The sequence below is a fragment of the Fukomys damarensis genome, unplaced genomic scaffold (genome assembly GCF_012274545.1).
Source record: "Fukomys damarensis isolate Sample0158 unplaced genomic scaffold, DMR_v1.0_HiC HiC_scaffold_17, whole genome shotgun sequence".
Taxonomy (NCBI): Eukaryota; Metazoa; Chordata; class Mammalia; order Rodentia; family Bathyergidae; genus Fukomys; species Fukomys damarensis.
In genome coordinates, this window is record NW_022900929.1 from 15,826,637 (window position 1) to 15,850,657 (window position 24,021).

Sequence of the window (24,021 nt, forward strand, 5' to 3'; positions counted from 1 at the left end):
GGTAAAGGAAAAAGATAGCCTTTGGAGGATAACGAGTGAAGACCTACCTACCACGACAACAGCGAGCGGCCGCGGGGTGAGAGGAGTGGCCGGAAACGCCGAGGGAGGGCGGGATCACGAGGGAAATACCATCTTCCGCAGGGGGATGAGAGCTCGAAGGGAGTCGCCCATTCTCTCCCAAGCGGGGTCCCTCTCTGCCATGAGCAGCTTAGTGCGGACCGAACCTCTGAGCGGGGTCCCTTTGCTGGTTTCGGGCGACACCTACTCCGTGGTGGTTCTGCTGCAAGGCTATTCGGAGCCAGAGAAGGTGGGCGACGCCGTGCGCGCTGACTGTTCCGTCACCCTGGTCCTGCCCCGGGCTTGGGACCCAGAGTCCAGCCCTCGAAAGTCTCTACCCGCAGGCGGTGATGCAAAGACAGCCTTGGAGAGGGCGTCGCATGGCCCCATCCTCGTGGACACCCGGGGACCCTGGGCTCGGGAGGCACTGCTGGGGGCCCTGGCTAGGCAAGGCTTGTCCCCGGGAGACGTGAATCTGGTGGTGGGGACCCACGGGCACTCTGATCATATCGGGAACCTGGGCCTGTTTCCGGGGGCAGCTCTGCTGGTCTCGCACGACTTCTGCCTTCCCGGGGGCCTCTACCTGCCACATGGGCTGAGTGAAGAGCAGCCCCTGCGCCTGGGGCCCGGGCTCGAAGTGTGGGCCACGCCGGGCCACGGGGGCCAGCGGGACGTGAGCGTGGTGGTGACAGGCACGGCCCTGGGCACCGTGGTGGTAGCGGGTGATGTCTTTGAGTGCGATGGAGATGAGGACTCGTGGCAGGCGCTGAGCGAAGACCCGGTGGCACAGGAGCGGAGCCGAAAAAGGATCTTAGGCACCGCCGATGCGATTGTGCCTGGTCATGGAGCCCCTTTTCGGGTGATCAGGGAAGCCCTTCAGCCAGAGGCAAATAATTGTGGGAACAGCACCTGGGAACCAGTGGACTGAGATAAGGAGCTGACACTGCAAGGGTAAGCCCTGAGGTGGACTGGACTAATGTCAGGGAGGCCCCCTCCAAGGAGGAACATCCAGGATGCAGAGAGGACCTCGTCAGCCAGAGTCAGAGCAGGAAAGGATGGTCACTTCCACCCTTCCAGGAAGTAGTTTTTCTAGTAAGGACGGAATGCTACTGCCATCGTTAATATCACTCTGCCTGTCCTGCAAACCAAGTTAGAACCAAGAATTGGCTCAGCTTTCTATGCATCCTCTGCAGTCCTCAGTAAAATGAAAAAAGTTCCTGTGAGGGTCTTCCAAAATAAAAATAGAAACTGTCTTAATGTAAAATATTAATAGTGATAATCATGCAAAGATGGTAATCAGTCACAGGGGGGCACTGTAGTTAACCAATTGCCCATTTTTCACAGGGTGCAGCACGGACACACCCTCTTAGTCACGTGACCAATCCATTCGCTTTCTTCATTCAGTGAATATTTATTCAACACCTGCAATGTCTCAAGCACTACGGTAGGTTATGGGACACAACATTAAGCAAGCTAGATCAACTTCCTGTCCCTTGTGGACATCACATTCTGCCGAAACAGACAAGCAATAATGATATAGTGGCTATGAAATAATTATGGGTTGTAGTTAGTGATGTGCGGTGAGGAGGGTGAGGAGGAGATGGGGATTTTTTTAAGCTTGGGCAGACAGGAAAAGTCTGTGAGAAGATGTTTGATTAAGAAATTGAAAGAAGGAAGCTGGTCATAAGAGAATCTGGAAGAAGGACACTCCAAGCATAGGGATAACAGAAGCCCTTGAGGCAGGACAGCTTGACCTGATTAACCAGCAAGATTCATAGAGTTGAACTACAAAGGGCCATGGAAGTGGTGAGAAATGAGCGTGCAGAGTTAGGCAGGGCCTTCATGCAGGATCTTGAGGACTATGGTAAGTTTAGGTTTATATTAAGATGGGAGCCATTGGCTTTCAAGCAGGGTATAACACCATGGTCTCTTTTGTTTTTCAAGTAATCACTGTTTCTGAGTGGAAAAAGTTGGCATGAGGCAAGAATAAAATCAGCTGGACTAGTAAGGAAGATTATAGCCTTCCAGTGAGAGAACTTCATGGCATGTGCCCTTATCCCAGAAGTTTTATCTTTCATATAATTCTCTTCACAGTTATGTCCCAGGCCGCAGGCCCATTGTTAACCCAGCCTCAGGTCCCACAGAAGCACTCAGGTGGGACAGATGAAGGAGAGGAGTAGGTCCACCTCATTCCGGACAATGAGTTTCCCCGGGTGGATGCTGTCTGGCAGGGCCAGGCTGGAGGTCATTTCCCAAGCATCCACAAAGGCCACAGGGAGACCAGAAAAGGCAGCTCGAAGGAGCCGGTTCATCTGGAGGGTGAACCAGTCACTGCCATACACAGACTTGTAGCCAGTGTTGGCCAATTTGATGACCACGAGAGTCCTGGGTTCCCTGGCCAGCAGGGCTGTCACAGCTGTCCGAATCCCTGCCAGGCGTCTCGCAAAGATGGACGGAGGGAAAGTGGTGAAGTGAGCTCCCAAGCCCAGCACTACCACGGTGTGGGGACCCCCAGCCAGGCCTGCCAGCTCCCTGACCACTGAGTGCAGGGAGGCGACGGGTGTGCGGAGAGTGCGCAGGGGCCAGCTGTGGGCCCGCCAGTGCAGCACTATGCCCCGAGCTGTGTCCACGGCCATCAGAGGCCCCACCTGATATGTGCCATGTAGATCCACTGGCTTCAGGGCTGTGAGGAAGATGAGAGAGTAGGAGCCATGAGTTAATACAGAGCTATATTTCTTCATTTAAAAATGTTCTAGCATCTCTTTCTTATCATAGGGTATCCTGTGGCCAACTGGTCCTGCTCTCCCTAATCAATGATAATGTCAGTGGCCTAGTTCCCCAGCATGAAGGCTTATTCTTGGTCCTCAGCCTCCCAGTCTGTAGAATTCTGTCTCATTGATTTTCCTGTGGGAACTCTCTCCTTTCCTCGTTGTTACTCTTTGCAGTCTCCTATCTGAGCTCTCTAACTTGGATTCACCCATTGGCTTTTTTCATTCACCCATGGATGAAGATTTACCCCAGGCTGGAAACTCAGGCCCATCGAGTTTATTCCTTGTACCGTGGTGGCCAGCCCAGGAGACACCTGAGATCCAGCCTGTCCACTTACTAGACGAGGCCCTCTTTTTGCACAGAGTTCCTGCATGCATGTCCTGCCATGTGTTGCAGGGTTACATTGGCCCCAAGGGGAATATTTTTCTGATTCACAAAAAGATCTGGTTTTTCCAGCTTTCTTTCCTAGGCTTCTGTCAATCTTTAGAAGCATCTCTTGCTTGGGGAAATAATCCAGTCCACCTTGCCACAAGTAGAATAGTCCCAAAGTAACTACTAGGTTACTTGGGTTTTGTTTTTGAGACAGAGCTTCATTATGTAGGTCAGGCTGGCCTTAAACTCACTGTGTAGTGTAGGCTGGCCTCACACTCCTGGCAATCCTCCTGCCTCAGCTTCTGAAGTGCTGAGATTACTGGCATACACTACCATGCCTGGCACTTCCTTGGCATTTCCTCAATTTTGAAATAGCTGGGACTGGGTCTCCCCTTTCTACCAGAAAGAAGAGCTGCATCCAAGAGAACACTGCTAGGAAACTGAAGGCTTCAGTCTCTTGAAAAGAGGGCAGACAACATCCCAATGGCCCCAGCATGGAGCAGCTGGTGTTTTTACACAACTGTTGTAAACAGACACCCACCTCTAGACTTCCGCACCGGGAAACCCCTAATAAGGCTCTTTTCACACTTGTAGGAAAGAAGGGAGAGCAATGTGGAGGGGAGAAGTTTCCCCTCTCTGAGAATACTGATTCACCCTGTGGGTCCCACATACTGCTCTTTCTGTGGGATAATGGGAGGGCAGATGAGAAGGAAGCTCGTATGGTGCTCATCTTTTCTTCTTCATCCTCAGCTCTAATGTTACCCCTTTTCCCAATAAGGTCCATTCATTAATCCATGCTATGTCATATTGTGGGATTTGTCCTAAACCCTGGTGTCTGAAAGAGAGAAACTCAGGTGACACTAGGCTTGTAGGACATTCTCACCACTTTATCTTTCATCCCCAAAGGAATAAATTTCAAAACTCTGTGAAGCTCAACCATCTCATTTCAACTTCAGTCCTATGGCTTCGTATACCTCAGTCACACATTCCCTCAGGAGCCCCTTCCCACCTCTTAATCTGGTGTGGAGGGGTATGAAGGAGATACACTGTCTTCTTCCATTCCTGGGCCCTTACTCCAATCCAACAGCAGTGACTCCGTTTGAATCCACTCTATGGTTACCCAGTCACTCAGTCGCTTCCATTCATTCTCGAACCAGTCAGCAGTCCCCATCTGTCTCTCCAGCATCTTCCTTTACTGCGGACACTATTTCTTTACCAACTTAGCCTCACTTTTCCATTGTCTTATAATTGGCCTTTGGACTTTCTTTTTTTTTCCCCAGTGCAATCTGCCCAATGACATGAAAATGCTGCTTTAAAACATTAACCGCCCCCCACTTTTGATTTCTCTAGATTTTCCCTTACATTGCAACTGTATCCCTCCAGTATCTCCCCAACAAATTCTCCGTTCCAGCCACAGTTGTATATACATCTGCTGTCTCATAATTATGAGCTCCCAATCATATACCGCATGGTTGAGATTGTGCATACTCTGAGCTCCTTGTTTTCCAGCCCTTCTGAGTCCCAAATCTAGGCATCCTGTCCTTTCATGTTACTGTCATGAAATCCAGATATTCTACCCCACTGATAGTATTTTCTGCCTTCTTTCAGCCCTGGTTCTCCTCTTGTTCTCTGAGTTGTTCTACTGGGGGAGCGGAATACTCCCAATACTCACAGGGCACAGTGTCACGCAGATACTCCCACCACTGCCGAAGCGTGGAGTCCCCCATCATGTGGACGATGCGGCTGGCCAGGCAGCCCAGGATGCTGTTAGCAGTGGGGAAGGAGCGGCTGGAGCAGGCCAGAGAGTGCCACACGTTTAGGTGGTAGAAGCCAGAGGGCTTTGGGGCTGGAATCCCAGGGTAGCATGTTTTTTCAGGAGATGGAACTGCAACAGAGCAAGCGTTGGGTGCAAAAGAGGCTGTTTCAGCCATGACATGAATGCTGCCCATTGTTCAAGGCCCAGCGCCACTTACCCAGCTTCCTGTTCCTTTCCTGAGATACTCGGACTATGCCAATACCCTGAGGGAGGACTTTGTCTGTCACATTCCTAAAGAGAAACCAATTGGTGAAACTGGAGGTATGTGAGAAGAACTCTCAAGACTAAGGCAAAATAGGGGTTCTTGGAAGAAAGGAGGTTCTCAAACTCAAAGGTTTCTTTTCTAGCATCAAGAACCTTGAAGACAGGACTTGGGAGCAGGAGAGGGGTTGGGAAGCTATTGTTGAAGCACCCATCTAAGCAGAATTGTTTACAGATATATCCAGGAAGCCAAGTGTGGTGGCACACAACTGTAATCTCAGCACGTGGGAGGCTGAGGCAGGAGGATTGTCGTGAATGTGAGGCCAACCTGGGTGATACAGTGAGTTCAAGGCCAGCCTTCATTGCATAGCAAGGACTTAGGTTTATTTAGTTAGGTGAGGTCAACAGTTCAGAAGGTAATTCTTATTGAAAAGAGTTGAGTTTGTGATTCACAGTTCCCAAGAGGAAGGGGCAGTGCACAGCAAACAGGGCAAGAGAGCAGAGCACTGGGGACAGGCAGGAGGCAGAAGGAGCAGGGGAAAAAGAATGGGCAAAGTCTTTATTACAGCCTTCTCCAGGAGAGACAGGGTAAGCAGCTAAGAAGGTCTAAGATTGGCTAGTTTGAATAATTTTAGTGGGCTGGTCTAAAAGAGGTGTCCTTTAGTTATAAGGCATCCCAGTCTCAGGGTGATTTAAAGCAGAGAGGTGCTGTGCAGGGCTGCAAGAGCCTGATAAAGGAGGTGGGTGGTGGTATGGATTCAGGACTAGGTGGCATGACAAAGACGTGCTCTAAGGCAAGTTATTTGCTACTTCTAGGACTTAGCTAACCTTGGGAGAGGCATTTCCTCCCAGGTCTACAAGGCCCCAGGATTTCAAAGCATTAGGAAAGATAGAAAAGAAAAACACAGCTGGGTTTAGTAGTGCACACCTGTAATCCCAGCACTTGGGAGGCCAAGGCAGGAGGATTACTATGAGTTTGAAGCCAGCCTGAGCTGCACAGTGAGTTCAAGGGAAGCCTGAACTACATAGCCAGACCCTGTCTCTATACAACAACAACAACAACAACAACAAATACACAGAATAGAAAAAAGATGCCTGGAGCCTTTTGTAAGAAGTCTTAACTCTCCTCTTGATCTCACTCACTCAGTCCACTCCATTTGAGTCTCCTACATCTCCATTTCACTCTCTTGGTTGCTTTTTTTCAAATGTCTCCTCCCCTTTATTTGGAGCACACAGGTTCAGTCCTTGTTCCTCCTTTTAAATTACATTTGTTCCTTTGGTGGTTTCACTCAGTCTCCTAACTTTATCTTCCACATTTGTCTCTCTAGTTCAGCCTTCTCTGCTTAATTCCAGATATTTTTCCATTAAGTTTATTGGTACATTTTAGGTATACAATTCTGTTACATTTATCATTGCCATCTTGTACCTTTACATGATGTATCTTGGTTCTTTTTTTTTTTTTTTTTTTTTTTTTTTTGGTGTTGTGATTTTTTTTTGTGGGCCTGAACTTGAGAACTTGCGCTTGCTAGGCAGACAGCAGAACCACTAGGCTAAATATCCCCAGCCCTCTTGATTCTTATTTTTTGCCCTCCTTTCACCCCTTCCACCCGTCCCTATTTACAAAGGCTTTGTTTCCATTATTTCCTTTTATTTTTTCTTTACCCTAATTCCAGATTTTTGTACCTAAATGTCTGCTCAGCATCTCGGCACATCTAATACACATGATTAAACCTAGACTCCTCATCTCCACCCCCACCTGCCTCACCTATACCTTGCCCCGTTTTGGCTAATGGCAACTCCATCCTTCCAGGTAGACAGATGCAACCATCTGTAAGTTCTAAATCCCTCTCTCTCTCTCTCTCTCTCTCTCTCTCTCTCTCCCCCTCACCCTTCCTGAGTCATTCTCTCCCTCCCTTCCTCTTTCTCTCTTCTCCCTTCTCTCACTCTGGCACATTCTGCTTTCTGTCCCTCAGGTAATTCAGTGGCCTATGTCTTTAGAATATATCTACAAATGGTTCACTTTACATATACCTATATCACCGCAGTTTGAGCCCAAGGCATCTCATTTCTCCAACCTTTCAGTCTTCTTTAACCTGCCCCTATCAAACTCATTCCTAATGTTTCCTCCTTTTTTTTGGTCCCAGTACTGGGGATTGAACACAGGGTCTTTGCTTTGAGCTACATCCTCAGCCTGTAAAACTTTCTTTTTAAAATTTTGAGACACAGCCTTACTGAGTCACTGATTTGCTCTGGCTGTGTTGGAATTTGCAGTCCTCCTGTCTCTGCCTCTCAGTGTTGGAGTGCACCTTCACACCCAGAGTCTGTCTGTCTCTCTCTCCCTGTCTCTCTCTCCCTCTCATAATCATGTATAATCATATATATTTTCATATATAATCATATGTATTCTCATATATATTTTTCCGGAGCCTCGCTCCAAACTACATCCCCAGCAATTTTTTTTCCTGACAGTTGCCCAGGTTGGGACCAAACTTTAAATCCTGCCTCAGCCTCTCAGAGTGCTGGGATTATAGATGTATACCAGCACACCTGGATCCCCCTTTATATTTTTAAGTTTTCTATGTCATACATCTCTTAGTATTCTATATAATTTACTTGTTATTCTTAATGTCTACCATCCTTTCCTCTTTTATTATGGAAGCTTAAGAGATCCATGCGGAGGTGCCTATCCACCTAGAGCCCCCAAAACCACACAGGCTATGATTCTAAGGTGACCAGTGTGGCAGAGAACTAAGGAAAGATTCCTGATGGTTGAGGTGGGTTCCTTTGCAGGCTGTATATAGGCAAGCTTTCTGTTTGCCACTTGCTTAGCTGCAGAGGTCTTCAGACTTGGATTACAGTAGATGTGAAGAAAACACCTGGCTTGGGATCACAAATTCATGTCCAGGACACACTCACCACACGTGCAGTTGGTTGCCTGTTTACTGCCTATTAGCTGCCTTGGAACTGGGCCACTTCCCTGCCTTTTCCCAGTGGCGGTGCCTCCAGAACCACGGACAGAGCCCTGAACAGCGAAGGGAGGGGCTCGATGCAACCTGGCTAAAATCAGAAAAGCTGCCTGGCGTGGTGGAGCACGCCTGTAATCCCAGCACTAGGGAGACTGAGGCAGGAGGATCGCTGGGAGTTCGAGACCAGCCTGGGCTACATAGTGAGTTCCAGGTCAGACTCAACTACATAGTGAGACTTTGTCTCAAAAAACCAAAAAAAAAAAAAAAAAAAGAAAGAAAAGCTAACAAAGCCCACCCTGTGCCATTCTGTGCTAAGCACTTTACATACATTAACTCATTTGTTTTCCACCACAACGCTACCACATGGGTACTGTTATCATCTTCTTTCAGAAATGAGAAGAGAAAAATAAAGCCCTGAAGTACAGAAAGGTTAAATTAATTAAACTTAATTAATCAGAGATGACATAAATAGCAACTGACAAACAGCACCACGGGAGCTTCAGCCCAAACAATCTAGCTCCACACATCCTGGGCTTTAGCTTCACATGACATGCTGAGAGGCTTTGCATTGAATCACAGATTTATTTTCTATTGACCAGTGTAAAACATTACACTGAATGTTTTACAAAGCCATGTGCCTCCATGAAAACTTGAAGAAAGCAGGAGCACCATTATGTATAGCTAGTACCTAGCATGAGCCCCAATATCTCAGTCACTATCCTATCACTGAGACACAATACCAACACCCACAAAAAAGGAGAGGTTTGGGCCAGGATTTAGCCCAGTGGTACTGTGCCTGCCTTTCAAATACAAGGCCCTGAGTTCAATCCCTGGTACAAAAAAGAAAGAGAAGGCCAGGTGTGATGGCGCATGCCTGTAATCCCAGCACTCGAGAGGCTGAGGCAGGAGCATCTTGGCAAGTTCAAGAGCAGCCTGGGCTACATAGTGAGTTCCAGCTCAGTCTCACCTACAAAGTAAGAACCTATCTCAAAAAACCAAAACAAAACAAAAAAAGAAAAAAGAAAGAAAGGTTTATTTCGGTTCATGGTTTCAGTCCAGTCAGCTAACTCCAAGAGAGAAAGGGGGTGGCAGAGGGGCATAGCAGAGGAAAAGGTGCTCAATCTGTGGCAGCCAGAAGGCAGAGAGAGAGAAAGGCAGAGCTAGGATGAGAGCACACCTTTCCAAATTGCACCCCTCCCACCCACCTCCAACCAGGCCCCACCTCCTACTGCAGCTGCTGCACTCATTGTATGACTCACTGATGAGTACAGCACTCATAATCCAATCACCTTCCAAGCACGTGAGACTCTTGGGTCCATTTTAGATGAAACCATACTATCTGACATGTATATTAAGTGCTCAGAAAGCATTTGATACATATGAAGAGATGAATGAGATGCATGCTGAGCGTAGGAGTTCAGTCAGAAAAATCAGAGACCAGCAGTCAGGGGCTGGGGTTATGTCTTTCATGAAACCAGGTTTCTTTCCCTCTCTTTCCTGGGAAATGAGTCTTCCTTATTTAAGAATCTCAGAGTGAGAAGAACCACGCCTGCTCCCAACCCAGCCGCCATCGCTCAAGCGCCAGGAAGGTAGCCGTGCGGGCGCCCCCAAACCCCCATAAGCCCCCCCCCGCACTCTCAGACCTCCTGACTGTGCAAGTCTTTGAACCCACTCTGCAAAGACAGAGGTGGTCATCAAGGGTATTTTTCTGAGTTCCCAACTTTGAACATCTTTAAAGAAAGGGCGTGGGAAACGTGTAATAAAACATTGCGGAGTTCAACCATTCAGAAGGATGGGGAACTCAATCTGGGCCTTGCAGCCCAAGGTCAGTCAGCGTCATGGGGTTCAGCAATCAGCTAACTGAGATCAGGGGTCTTGCATCCTTGCTCTGTCTGAGCCATTAAATGGTAAATATACTATATTGAAAAGTTTGTTCACTGCAGACATGTTCTGGACTGCTTCTTGATTTCAATTTAATTCAAATGATTTAAGGGTGATAGACTAGTGACTACCACAGGTGGTCAGTGTCCAAGTTGTGCTTGATCTTAATGTGTTGCTGATTGTATCAGTTGGGGTAAAGCATTGCCGTTGATTTGATGAGCTGTTTTCTCTGATGTTATGAAGATGAGAATGTCTGTGGGTCGTTAGAGACACAGAAGCTAGGGTGCAACTATATCAGGAAGATTTGGGTGATAATCCAGAGATTAAACCAAGGACAGTCCGACAACAAAAATTAAAATGAGAAAACACTTAAGCAAGACACAAGGACAGACTTCCAGTTCACCAATGGCAAACAGTAGGGCAAATGAGGATGAAAAGGCCGATAGTGAACCACCAGGACACCCTGAACTCAAAGCACAGGAAGTAACAAAACAGATCAATCAGGCTCTAGAAAAATTCAAAACAGAAATAATTTCCCAGATAACCATAGAGATAGTGAGCAAAATGGAAGTCGTGATTCGAGACTCTAGAGCAGAAACTGACAAAAAAATAGATGAGCTCAGGACCATGATAGAAGCCATGAAGGCCCAGCATAAGAAAGAAATGGAAAAAATAAACGCCCAACATAGGAAAGAAATGGAATCCATAAAACAGATTCAAACAGATATCCAGGAGATTAAACACTCTATTGAAAGTGTACGCAACAGAATAAAAGAATGCGAAGATAGGCTCTCAGATATAGAAGATAAGATTGCAGTCAGTGACCATGAAAAGAGAGGTCTCTTAAAAACAGTAAGAGATCATGAGAAATCGATCCAACAACTCCTAGATGATGCAAAGAAGAATAACATAAGACTGATAGGAATACATGAAGTAGCAGGAGAAAATACAAATGACTTAAAAAAGCTGTTTGCAGAATTAATGACAGAAAACTTCCCAAACAGAGGGGAAGAATTTGACATTCAGATAACTGAGGCATATAGGACCCCAACTAGCTACAATAAAAAAAAATCTACACCTAGACATATAATAATCAAGATCCCAGAAACCCAACAGAAGAACAAAATACTACAAGCAGTAAGAGAAAAGAAACAAATCACATACAAAGGAAAGCCCATCAGAATCACAGCAGACTTTTCAACACAAACCCTTGGGGCAAGGAGAGCCTGGAATGAGATATTTCAAGTACTAAAAGAGAACAACCTCCAACCTAGACTGATGTATCCAGCAAAACTCTCTTTCAAAATGGATGGGGAAATAAGACACTTCCACGACAAAGAACACCTGAGAAACTACATGAATACCAAACCAGCACTACAAGCAATTCTAAACAAGATCCTAGAAAAAGACAATGAAGGCAACAACACCATGAGGCCCAACAGAGCAAATCAAATAGGCAAGGCAAGAAATTAAAAGGAGAAGGTGAAAAAGTAAAAAGAGTCAACAAAAGGCCAATAACATGTCAATAATAAGTCAGTACATATCAGTTATAACCAGCAATGTCAATGGCCTCAACTCACCAATCAAGAGAAATAGACTGGCAAAATGGAATAAGAAGCAAAATCCAATAATATGTTGTATACAAGAAACACACCTAGTGCAAAAAGAAGCCCATAGACTGAAAGTGAAAAGATAGAAAACAATTCTCCATGTGACAGGAGCCCAGAAAAAAACAGGGGTAGCAATCTTATTTGCAGACAAAGTAAATTTCAAACCAAAACTGAATCTAGTATTATTGATGTAGGACAGTACTGTATCATACCTCTATGAATGTAAAATATCTAGTACCTGCTTTATGATACATAGTAGGGACCGTGCTTTATCAGAGCTACATTTAATGATATTACTCTAGAATGTTCTCTTTCCAGATGATGATTAAGAGGCTAATAGAAAAAATGGTGCCAGGTACCACAACAGCAACAGAACTTTGCTGTTTTCTGGATATTATTCTTTTCTTTGTTTTTTGTTTTTAATGGAATGTGCTGAATGTCTATAATTTTGTTCAGATGACTGCAGAACCTGGAAAAGCTGTTGCTGCTAGTGATGCATAACATACTATCATTAGTCTTTATACACACACACACACACACACACACATATATGTAAATTGAATTTTGGGAAACTTTAACGGTGCTGCCAACTTTGGAAAAAGTCATCCCAGTTTACTGTGTTGACTTGGCATTGTACAGAAATGGACAACCATATTGGTCTAGAAATGTTAATTTATTTTTTTTCCATGTGTACAGGGGTAACACATCATACTAAATATGTAAGGTCATATCTATGTGGGTTTGATTTCAGAAACTAGTAAAGAATTCTCTAAATAATGAAAAAAAGAATAAGATAAGACTATAGGAGCAAGAAGCAATTTAAATATGTTCAGGGACCATTTTCATCTCCAGAATTAAGGATTATTTTAATGTTACATCATTGCCTTTTCTCTTTTACTTTCCTTTTTAGTTTTATTTTAGGATTCCCTATTTTTAATAAAATACCGAATAGTTTCTTTGGTGTGAAAAACTATAATAGTACACAGGATCCTAATCAGATAATTAATAATGTGAAATAGGAAGTAAAGGGCTAAAGGTGTAGGGAAAGTGGGAAGGGTGGGGGAAAGGTAATAAGGGAGAGGAAAAAAATATGAGAAACTGAAAAAATGGAAATAAAGTGTTTGTAAATGGGGAGGGGAGGGGGTAAAGGGAGGGCAGGGACAAGGGGAAAAATGAGAATCAAGACCTATTATGTAAAGGTACAGAATTCCAATGATGAATGTAATTGTATTGTATACCTAGGTTGTACCAATAACCTCAATAAAAAGAAAAAAAGAAAGAATCTGAGAGTAAGGATTGACAAGTTAATTAACTCACCCTTTCCTTGCCTAAAAGCTTCTCCCACTCAAAGCACTGTCATGATATAAAAGGATGTCTACACATCAGTAGAGTTACTTCGTACAAGTGTCAGGGTCTCTGATTGGAGGACACACTGGGAGTAGTGTTTCTCCGGGACCTGAGCAATGTTGCTCAGGGCTTGTGGCTTGGAATGATTATCTTTGCTGTGTTCTGAGCTCTCCCAGTCCAATCTGTGTAATAGAGGCATAGTTTATAAAAGGCTTTTTTCTTTTTTTTGTATCTTTGTGACATATGGGGCCCTCTAATATGTAAGGCTCCTCCTGCTGGAGTTTTTCTAAAAAGCCATTGGACGTGGTGGAGCATGATGAGGCTGAGGCAGGAGGATTGCAAGTTCCAGCCCAGCCTGGTCAACTTAGCAAGACTTTATCTCAAAGTTAGAATTAAAAAAAAAAAAAAAAAAAAGAGTTGGGGATGTAGTTCAGTGTGAAGGTCTTAGATTCAATCCCTAGTACTCAATAAATCAATGAATAGATGAGTGAATGACTGCCAAGTGACAATTGTGTGGGTTCTGGGTTTCTTACCATGCCAACAGGGCATCTTCATGTGGTGTTGTCACATCCCAGTAATGTCCAGCTGAATGTCCTACCAGTGAGTCACAGGGCAGGGTAAGGGGCCGGGCACAGAACCAGAGTTCACCAGAATCTTCATCCTTGTAGTAACAGATAGCTTCTTCCTCCCCAGTCAACAGAGGGTTCACATTGCAGGTCACATTTTCTTCATATCCTGTGGGTCCCCGGAAATAGCCTATGAAATCGACTGTGGCCCCTTCTTCTCTCCAGATTCTCCGAAGAACCCCAATTGCCTCGCTGGAGTGGATCAGCCTCACTTGCACCTGGGCCCTCCCAACCCAAAGCAAGGGAAAAGACAAGAGGTATGTGCCATTCTCCAGATCCTGGACATCCCCGGGGACCCCTGCTTTCAATTCCGGACCCAGTAGCTGTGCTCGAAACAGATCTCCGCCATGGGTCTTGGGTCTGCCCCAGTGGTCCCTGGCCACAAGGACAGCCTCCAGGTAACCTCCCAGGATGTAGCTGGCCTGGGCAGGACCCCTCAGGTGGTAAGTAGAGGTCTGGGGGCTGGTGGAGGCCAAAATGTCCCCTCTATCTCCTGGAGTCAGAGGCCAGGACAGAAGATGACTCAGATTGGCAAATGCCCTGGAGAGAAAGCTGGAGGAGTTGTGTGCCGGACGGGGCCTTGGGGGGTGAGGGATGGTGCTGTCAGGCCAGGAAACCCTGCAGTACAAAACCTGTGGGTAAAGAGGAACTCGTCAGTGGTGTGTGTCACTTCATTTTCCTTCTGGGACAGAGATTTCAGTACACCAAGCTTAGCTGTCTTTTGCCTGGTGGCTATGCCTGCATTATGCTGTCTCTTACCTGAAGTCTGGAGTCTCAGCAGACACCACACATCTTGTGTTTGAAGCCATGTGTCTCTGGGTTCTGCTAAATCCCACAGAGAACAAACAGCTTCTAGTCCTTAATGGCTTTTGCCCTACCACCTGCACCCATCCTCGCTAATCACCAGAGGGGCGCCTAGGCTTGGCTCCAACCCCCTAACCTCTCAATTACCCAACCCTTTACAAGTCTTCTCTTGGACTCTAAAACCAGAGGAGGTCCCTTTTCCCTAGATTCAGAATGAGGAGTTTGTATACACACAGAAAGAGCCAGAGCCCCTCAGGGAGTAGGCAGTGGAATTATGCACCTGAGAGTCCCAGGTTTCCCTGCACAAAGGACAGATGCAAAAGAAGACTGACTATCACAAAGGGAAAAGCTGCACAAAAGCACAGATTAAAGAGAGAGCCTGGAAAGGAGTAGGCTCTGATTCCAGCTCTCTCCAACTCCCCAGCAAATCTGAGTCTCAGGTAAGCAAAAGCTAAGTCAGCCTTACTCCCTGGGAAGTGTATCCACCTGGCTCAAAGTCACAAAATAAATGTTCAGCAGTTCCTCCCAGGGAAGGAAATTAGTATAGTTTAGGGTCTGTAGTGTTGTCTGTCTTCTATTTTGCACTTTTTAAAAATATTAAGTGCAAAGTCCCGAGTTTGATCCCCAATACCAAAAAAATTTTAAAAGTAAAAAAATATTGGGTTTCTCATAGAAGAGAAACCATGTGATATTAAAACTGTGTGTTATTTAATTCATTTAATATTATGTTCCCAGGTGTACACATTTCCCTACAAATGACTCAAATTTATAATTCTTTATGGCAGAGCAGTACTCCACTGTGTATGTATACCATATTTTCTTTGTTCATTAATCTACTGATGGATATTTAGGCTGCTGAATTCTACTGCTTTAAGCATGAGGTTCATTTATCATTGTAATATGGTATCTTTTGCTCTTTTGGAAAGATACCAAGAAGAGGAACAGCTGGGTCAAATGGAATTTCTACTTTTAGTTTTTTTGAGGAATCTCCAGACTGACTGCCACAGTACTAGTATCAGTTTACATTTCCACCAACAATGAAGGATTCCTTTTCCCCGGCAGCCTCTCCAGCATTAGTTATTGCTTGATTTCTTCTTCTTTTTCAGATTGGTTCTGCAGTTTGAACTGCAGTTTTTTTTTCCATTAAGTTTATTGGTACGTTTGAAGTTCATCATTGGGAATTTGTACCTTTACATGATGTGTCTTGGTTCTTATTTTTCCCCCATTCGCCTGCCCTCCCTTCAACCCTTCCACCCCTCCCTATTGACAAAGACTTTGTTTCAATTTTATTGTTCAATTTCTTAACGCTTGTCTTTTTTTCTGGGGTGAGCTAGAACATCAGTCTTGTTATTTGCATATCTCAAATTGCCAGCAATGTTGAAAATTTCTTCATATATTTACTGGCCATTTATACCTCTTCATCTGAGAAGTATCTACTCATTTCAGATGCCCATTTTTATTGGGTCTTTAAATTTGACAGCTTTGATTTTTTTTAAATTCTTGATATATTCTAGATATTAGTCCTTCACCCCAGGAGTAGCTGGCAAAATTTTCCCATTTTATAGGTTGTCTCTTTGCTCTGTTGGTAGTTTACTTTGCTGTGCAAAAGCTAAACTGATGTGATTTTACTTGTTGGTTCTTGGTGTTATTTCTTGCACAACCAGGGTTCTCTATTCTCATTTTCTTTCTGAGAGTTTGTGCCATTATAACACTTCTGCTTCTGGACTGTAAGCAGGAAAATGAAGAATTTCCTAGATGAAAATAACAAGTTCTGTGGGTGGATAAAGCTAAGTAGGAAAAAGAATACTCACCCAAATTGCAGCAACTAAACCCATAACCACAATCTTGTACCATTTGACTTGTGTGATGGATAAGCTTTTGTAATCCTCGAATTGTTTATTAGACATCTGGCACGTGATTAAGATCCTAGGGAGAGAATTTTTACAATCCTAGAATCAATAATGAATCATCAGTATAGCATTTATGTAGCAATAATGGCATGTATGAAATTTCCAATTGCATGATTAAATCATTCAGACTACTCTCAGTAGCATGATCCAGACTTTTACTGGACAAAGAACACCCAGCCCTTGCCACAACCTGTTAGAGATCCCAATAATTGATTCTGCAAGTTTCTGAGCACCTAAAGATCCCTGAGTCTTGAACTCTGGCCTTTGATGTCATCAGCCTCCCAAAAAGGGCAGTTTTCCTTTCCACAGGACATGGTGTTGGCTCAAAACTGCATTCTCCCACCCCATATCAAGCAGCAAGAGCTTGACAAATGAAGTGGGTGGAAGAAATGGTAGAGTCATTGTGTTCTCTTAAGCAATAGCTTCTTTTCCCAGCCCTTTTCTGAAGGACTGTAAGGTCCAGAAGGCTTCTAGAACTCTCTTTGCCTCTCCAGCCCTTCAACAGTGTGTTTCTACATCTCTACTTTTAGCACCTCTCCAAGCTTACTGTTTCTTTCCCATCTTAGTCCTTTTCTTCTCCTCCAACCCCTCCGCATTTGTGTGACCCGCCATATGATCTTTCCCCAAGATCATGAGAGTTCATTTCTTAACCTGTTGCTTCTTTGGGAGTTAATACCCACTGAACATGTTTTATATGTGTGATATGCTGTGAATATGCAAGGGGAGGATATCAACATAACAATGCATTGGAATGGAGTTAGGCTACTCACTCACCTATGGAAGCCACCACAGAATGTCCCACAAGTGGATAAAAATCTAGTCCTGAAAGGACTATATCAGCCACTAGGAGTCAGGGGTGTGTCAAATGCCACTGATTTGAAAGTCAGTTACGGAAGAAAGTTCCCCGAGATGTGAAACTGAAAATGAATGGGAGAAAATGATTCTGGAAAGTTTGAACTATGAAAACACTTTTATATATAGGGAGAGGATAATTCGACAACCAGAGGCCAGATAATCATGACCATCTAATGAATATATGAAACAGAATGTGGGTGGGGATGGTGACACGAGCCTGTAGTCTCAGCTACTAAGGAGACCGAGACAGGAGGATCCCTTGAGCCAAGGTGTTTGTTGTCAACCTGGACAACATAGCAAGATCCTGAATGAAAAAAAGAGAGGAAGAAAGAGAGAAAGGAAGCAAGGGAAGGAAGGAGGAAAGGAAGGAAGGAAGAAAGGAAGGAAAAGGAAAAAAAGCAGAGTACTCCATTAGCCTGGAGTTGTAGCTCATTCATACCATACACATTGTTAGCATGAGGGGCAAAAGCAGCAGAATGTGTCCTTAGGTCAGAGAATGGGGTGCAGAAGAGGTCTTCATTGCCTTTGCAAGGATTTTACCAAAAAGCTTCATTTTAAGGGGCTTTGTGTTTTTCCCTGGTTCTTTAATCTGCATATTTTTTTCCACAGTAGGCAACCACCAAACTGCAATCACAGTTACTGAAACTGAATGACAGAAGAAAAACAAAGTAAATGTAAACAAAGTAAAAGGAATGATATAATGCAGAAAAGAGCAAAAATAATAAAATAAAAACCAAACACAAAACAGCAAGAATTGAGCAAGTGAAATATAGGTGTTTTATAAACACTAATCAAACTATTAAACTTTAGGAGAGGCTAATCAAGCATATCAATAGCAAGTATTAAAAGAAAAGGTGCTACAAGGACCAGGGATATAGCTCAGTGGTGCTGCACGTGTTTGGCAAGCATGAGATCCTGAGTTCAATTCCCAGTATCAGGGGGAAAAAAAGGTATTACAAAGCTACTGTGATTTAAAAAAAAAAAAAGACCTAAGGATCAATGGAACAGATAAGAAGACACACAGAAAAACTCCAAAGGCACTCAGCCATCTTGTCTGTGACAAAGGGTCCAAATGCCTTCACTGGAAGAAAGACAGACTCTTTGATAAATCATGCTAGAAAAACTAGATTCCCACATGCTAAAGACTAAAACTAGAACAATGTCTCTCACCGTGCACTAATCTATAATCAAAATGGATCAAAGATCTACACTAAAATGATCTGTTGGAAGAGAAACTATGTAAAACTCTTGAAGACATAGGTATAGCCCAAGATTTTATGAACAAAACCCCGCCTGTTTGGGGAATATTACAAAGGATCAATAACTGAGCTCTTGTCTTATTAAAAGCTTTTGCACAGCAAAAGAAATCATCAATAAAGAGACAATCCACAGAGTGGAAAAATATTTTTGCCAGCTGTTCCTCAGACAAAGGACTAATATCTAAAATATATAAAGAACTCAAAAAAATCAGACCCTCCAAATTTAAAGACCCAATAAAAAATGGACATCTAAAATGAACAGACACTTCTCAGATGAAAAAGTGGAAACAGCAAATAAACATATGAACAAATGTTCAACATTACTGGTCATTTGAGAGATGCAAATAAAACTTACTCCAGAAAGAATGGCAATTATCAAGAAATCAACCAAAAAATACTAGTGGGTCTATGGGGGGAAAAAAGGAACCCTTCTCCATTGTTGGTGGGAGTCCAGATTGGTCCAACCACTGTGGAAATTCCTAAAAAACTAAAACTAGAGGTTCCATTTGACTCAGTTATTTCCCTTCTCAGTATCTTCCCAAAAAAATTAAAAACATCATACCACAGTGATATAGGCACACCCATGTTTGCAGCAGCATAATTTTTTTTGTTGTTGTGTTTTGAGACAAGGTTCTCACTATGTAGTTGAGACTGGCCTGGAACTCACTATGTAGCCCAGGCTGGTCTCGAATTCACAGAGATCCTCCTGCGTCAGCCTCCCAAGTGCTGAGATTACAGGCATGCGCCACCACACCTGGCATTGCAGCAGCATAATTTGTAATAGCTATATCTTGGAAACAGCTCAAATGTCAACAGTGGATGAATAGATAAAGAAGATGTGAGCTTTTTTTTTTTAATATAATGAATACTACTTACCCACAAAGAAAGAAAAACTTGAGACATTTTTAGGTAAATGGATGTAGTTTGAAATCATAATCTTAAATGAAATAAATGGAGCACACATGTGTAAATATCAAATTGTTTCTCTGGTGTGAGAAACTGAAAGTGTAAATAAGGACCAAAATATATACTAGATATTATGAATTAGGAAGAAAATGATTACATGAGAAAGGGAACAAGAAAGTGGGAGGAGAAAAGGAAAGAAGGGGAAGGAAAAAATAAATGAAAAAATGGAAACAAAGCTTTTGTACATAACAAAGGCAAGAATGGTTAAAGGGAGGGTAGGGGGTGGGGTAAAAAGAGGAATTAAGATACATCATGTACAGGTACAAATTCCCTATGATGAATGCGATTATTAAGAATACTAAAATGTAACAATAAACTTAATGAATAAAAAAGGTACATCATGCCATATCTTATAGATACTGAAACATAAGATGATGTTATAAGTAATTTTATGCCAGTTAAATTAAAAATTTAAGTAAAATGGACACATGCTTCTAAAAAGTGTTATCTAAGTGAATACAAGGAGAAAGAAAAATGCAAATGGTCCTAACACTTTTAAAATAAATGGAATCTATAATTTAAAACCTTCTGCCAAAGAAAACACTAAGCACAAATGGCTTCCCAAGTAATCATTCAAACATTTAAAACTTTACGTGAAGTACTAACATTCTGCCACAGAATAGAAAAAGAAGGAGTCGTCTCAATTCATTGGAAGACCTCATGACTCTACTTCTAAAACTTTAAAAAAGACATTACAATTAAGGAAAATTACAGGCCTACATCTCTCATAGACAAAGTTGGGAAATTACTAAGTCAGAAAATGTTTAATTTTGAGTGAAAGAAACCAGTTGTTTAAGCAGTGCTTAATGTTAGAAGTGCAGGATAGGAGACCTGGTTTCAGCTCTGATACATAAAAAGCCTGGAAATCATCACACTCATCCTCACAAGAAGGCTGGATAAACAGAATACCAGCAGCTTTTCTTAGATACATCAGATAACTGAGGCCAAGGGGCAAACTGTCACCCTGAAAATATTTAGAGAAAGGCAAATGCAAATAATCACAGTTTATCTGGATCAGAAGTTGCTGGAGCCAGAATGGCTCAAACGTTTACAAAGTAATTGATAAAAGTTACTAGAGGCTGAGCCAGGCTGGTTAAAACTTCCCAGGGTTCAGTCTCAAGGAGTCTCCTACACTTTTTGGAGTGTTACTTCCAGAAACCCTACCAGGTTCTCACATCACAGGAAAAGCAAAACAAAACAAAAACTTGTGGTTCAGGTGGAAGGAAAGGGAAAAGAACCATTTAAAAATGTACCTACAGCATTAATTCCTCAGTATCAAACACCTGTCCTTAAGAGAAACTACTTTAGCAGAGCTTCATCTGACAGAAAAAGAGTGGTTAGACATTTTGAGTCCCTTGTCATTTGCCTGTCTCATACAACAGTGGATGAAAGCCTAGTAAACACATCTGAAGGTCACAGCCCAGGGACTCAAGCCCACTTTAAAAAATGAGACTTAGTAATTACAGATTTCTTGGTCACTGCCCACATGTTGACACCATGTCAACAGGACCCCATTATAATAGAAGTGAATCATGGCTATTAGAGAACAATTTCCTATTTTACAGCAATGAACAACTGCAATTTGAAATTTAAAAACATAATTCTACTTATGTTAGCACTAAAAATTGGAGAAATACTTAGATATAAATCTAATAAATTAAGCACAGGATCTGTCTTAGTTACTTTTCTCGTTGCCAGGATAAAATACCTGGCATTCAAAGTTAAAAGAAGAAAGGTTTATTCAGCTCACAGTTTGTAGAGGATTCATTTCATAGTTGGCTGGCTCCAAGGCAGGGTGGCATGGCAGAGGGCCATCACACAGGAGAAACAGTTCATGGCAGGCAGAAGGCAGCAAGCTATAAATGGCAGTGATCCTCTTTCTGCCCCTTATATTTTATCCAGACTACCTGCCCTTAGGGTGGGTAGCACTCACACCATGAGTGGGGCACCTTTAATCCTACCCAGAACAATGCCAAACCGGTAAGTGGAGTAATTTAGTAATCATACATTCTTGATCCCAGGATCACATACTCCAGATCCAGCTACCTCTGGAAAGCCCCACCTATGACAATATGAGGCTTTGGGGGGACAGCTAGACACAAGCCATAATAGGACCTATATGAAGTTAACTACAAAACTGTGATAAAGGAAATCAAAGTTTAAATAAATGGAAAGATATCCTATGTTCATAGATGGGAAGACGTTGGTATTGCTGAAACATCCATACTATCCAAAAGGACCCACAGATGCAATTTAATCCTTACCAAAGTTTTGATGGCAGTTCCCCCCTCAGGAATAGAAAAACAACCCTAACATTTGTATGGATTCACAAAAGCTCCTTAATAGCTACGACCAACTTGGGAAAGAACGAAGTTTGAGCAAACACAATTCATGACACTAAAATATACTACAAAATAATTAAAATGGCTTGGTCCTGGCATAAAATCAGACACACAGACCACTGGAATAGAATAAAGAGCCCAGAAGTAAAGCCACTTAGAAATTTTAGACTGGAGTAGCAAAGCACACAATGGGAAAGGATAGTCTTGTCTACAAACATTTTTGGTAAAACTGGATATCCCCATTGAAAGGCATAATGTTGGGACTATCTTCCATTGTACCCATACACACATACAAAATCCTCAAAATAGATTAAAGATAATAGAATAAGACTGAACCTATAAAACTCCTAGTAGGATGTACTGAGGCAAAAAGTCATGGCATTTGTCTTGGCATGATTTCTAAGGTGTGAAACCAAAAGCACAAGATACAAAGGCAGAAACAAACAAGTGGAACTACATCAAATTTAAAAGCTTCTGTATAGAAAAAGTAACTGTCAGTTGGAGGGAAGGAAGACGGGGATGTGGAGGGGTGCCAGCAACATGGTCTCTCCCCGACAAACTGCCCAGAGTCTGGAAATCAACAGGCTCAAGAAGAAAAAGAAGGAGTGGAGGATACACAAGAACCACAAGGGAACTGACAGAGGAGAAGAAAAGAAGAGCCATTACTACAGAAGAAACAGCTCACCGATGCAGACTGGAGACTGTAATGTAGGGGGAAGCAGCGAAAACAGTTTTGTTGTACAATGCAAAATGGAAGTATTTTATGTAATCTGAGGCAGCTAGGAGAACATGAGATGTTTCCTGAGTGGCCCCTCCCAGAATCAGCAATAAGTGAGTCAGCAGGAAGGCGGTGTCTGCACACAGCCAAGAGGAGCAGCAGTGAGAGGGTGGGTTCTACATCTTAATTAAAAAAGCGTGGGGCTTGAAATCTGAATAACCCCAGGGGCGCTTCACTGCCAATGCCCTGGAGTGGAAGGAAGGAAGAGTAGTTTGCCCACAGCTGGACGGCAGATTTGGGGAAACACAGCTGCGATACTGGAACTAGGACTACCCAGATTACCCTGAGCCACTAAGGGCCAGAGGCGTCCCCCTACTCTGCTAGAGACCAACTGGAGGGTAAGCACTTTTGCATCGGGAAAGGGGCACTTCTGCCCCGTCCTTAGACCAGCAGCAAAAGTAGACAAGGAACCTTAGCGAGTCATGGGACAAGGGTGCACCCCCAACCAGTGCTTGTGAAATTAATCAGCTGAGTGGAACTGAGCAAGCCACAACAAGGTCTAGGAGGGATTTTGCACCGACCTGAAAGCAGCCTTGGACTGTTTCCACGAGAGAGCACCACAACAGCAGGGAGAACCGTTGTGGAACCCGGCTGGGTGGGAAGATCTGGGCAAGCTGCCCTAGCCATATGTGGAAAGTGGCTGGCTGCAGAACAGCCACAGCCCCCACATCTGAAGGCCAAAATCATCCCTGTACTCAGCACTAACTGTAGTCTTACCAGAGTTAGATAGCACATTTTCAAGCTCTGTTGGGTTCTTTTGGGGGCACTAACAAAACTGTGGATACCAGAGGAATTTTCGGATTTCTTTGTTTGCTTAATTTGCTTTCCTTCATCTGTCTGGTTGGGTTTCAAAAAATTTTTTTTGGTTGTTTAGATTTTTTACCTTTATTTTTGTTCTGTTCTATTCTCCTTCTTTCTCTTTTTCACCAACTATCTCCCTTGATTTTATATTTTCACGTTGAGTGAACATTGTCTTTTGTCCTTCTGGTTTACTTCAATATTCTTTTGCTTTTTCCCTCACTCTTCCTCTCCTTCCCTCTTCTTCAATCTCCCAAAGCTGGGGTGTTCATTCTGTGCCCTCCAGAATTGCTTCTACCATATTTCTCTTCATTTATCTGTTTTGTCCCCTATCCTTCCTTAAACTCCCCTCCAGGGTAAAATCACTCTACTAAGAGGAAACTCCTTGCATACAAGTTCCTGGCTTATGTTAGATTTTGTTATATAATAGTACAGCTTGCTTATATGGTTAAAGGTACCAAACTAACATTTACCACAGTTTGTCAGGTGCTAGGCCATGCTTGATGTTATTGTTATTGCTAACTGTATTACTTTAGCCAGGACTTCATACCTGTTGCAATCAGTTGTTCTCCCCTTATATGACAACACTGTGATTGTCTGGGGTCACAACCCTCACCATAAGTCAGTACCAAAGGACTGGGTGCCAAGCTAAATAGGTAGCAAC

The 24,021-nt window shown here is 43.3% G+C and overlaps 2 protein-coding genes across 3 annotated transcripts; one reads left to right on the forward strand and one right to left on the reverse strand.

The window, feature by feature from the left end:
* Positions 1–106: 106 nt before the first annotated feature.
* Positions 107–13,892, forward strand: Mblac1 (metallo-beta-lactamase domain containing 1). Of its 2 annotated transcripts, XR_004517683.1 has the most exons (3): positions 107–1,008; positions 1,402–1,501; positions 13,811–13,892. XR_004517683.1 is itself a non-coding variant. In XM_033764847.1 (2 exons), the coding sequence occupies exon 1, from the start codon at positions 146–148 to the stop codon at positions 983–985; it is 840 nt and encodes a 279-aa protein (XP_033620738.1). In that variant the 5' UTR covers positions 107–145; the 3' UTR covers positions 986–1,008; positions 13,811–13,873. The 2 variants fall into 2 exon arrangements, 1 of the variants encoding a protein (XP_033620738.1); XM_033764847.1 differs by lacking the exon at positions 1,402–1,501 and having other exon boundaries at positions 13,811–13,873.
* Positions 2,208–22,513, reverse strand: LOC104852197 (NXPE family member 3). Its single transcript, XM_010609765.3, has 6 exons — positions 22,467–22,513; positions 16,261–16,375; positions 13,553–14,277; positions 5,172–5,245; positions 4,871–5,083; positions 2,208–2,740 (listed from the first exon to the last, which is right to left on the reverse strand). The coding sequence occupies exons 2-6, from the start codon at positions 16,354–16,356 to the stop codon at positions 2,208–2,210; spliced, it is 1,641 nt and encodes a 546-aa protein (XP_010608067.1). The 5' UTR covers positions 16,357–16,375; positions 22,467–22,513.
* Positions 22,514–24,021: the final 1,508 nt, after the last annotated feature.

What these genes read in the sequence shown, in the direction of transcription:
- Mblac1 (XM_033764847.1), top strand. Translation starts at nt 146, where the DNA reads ATGAGAGCTCGAAGGGAGTCGCCCATTCTCTCCCAAGCGGGGTCCCTC.
- LOC104852197 (XM_010609765.3), bottom strand. Translation starts at nt 16,356, where the DNA reads ATGTCTAATAAACAATTCGAGGATTACAAAAGCTTATCCATCACACAA. An exon ending in GAAGATGCCCTGTTGGCATG is followed by an intron (nt 5,246 to 13,552) that starts GTAAGAAACCCA and finishes GTTTCTCTTTAG; the next exon opens with GAATGTGACAGACAAAGTCC. An exon ending in GGAAAGGAACAGGAAGCTGG is followed by an intron (nt 5,084 to 5,171) that starts GTAAGTGGCGCT and finishes GCTCTGTTGCAG; the next exon opens with TTCCATCTCCTGAAAAAACA.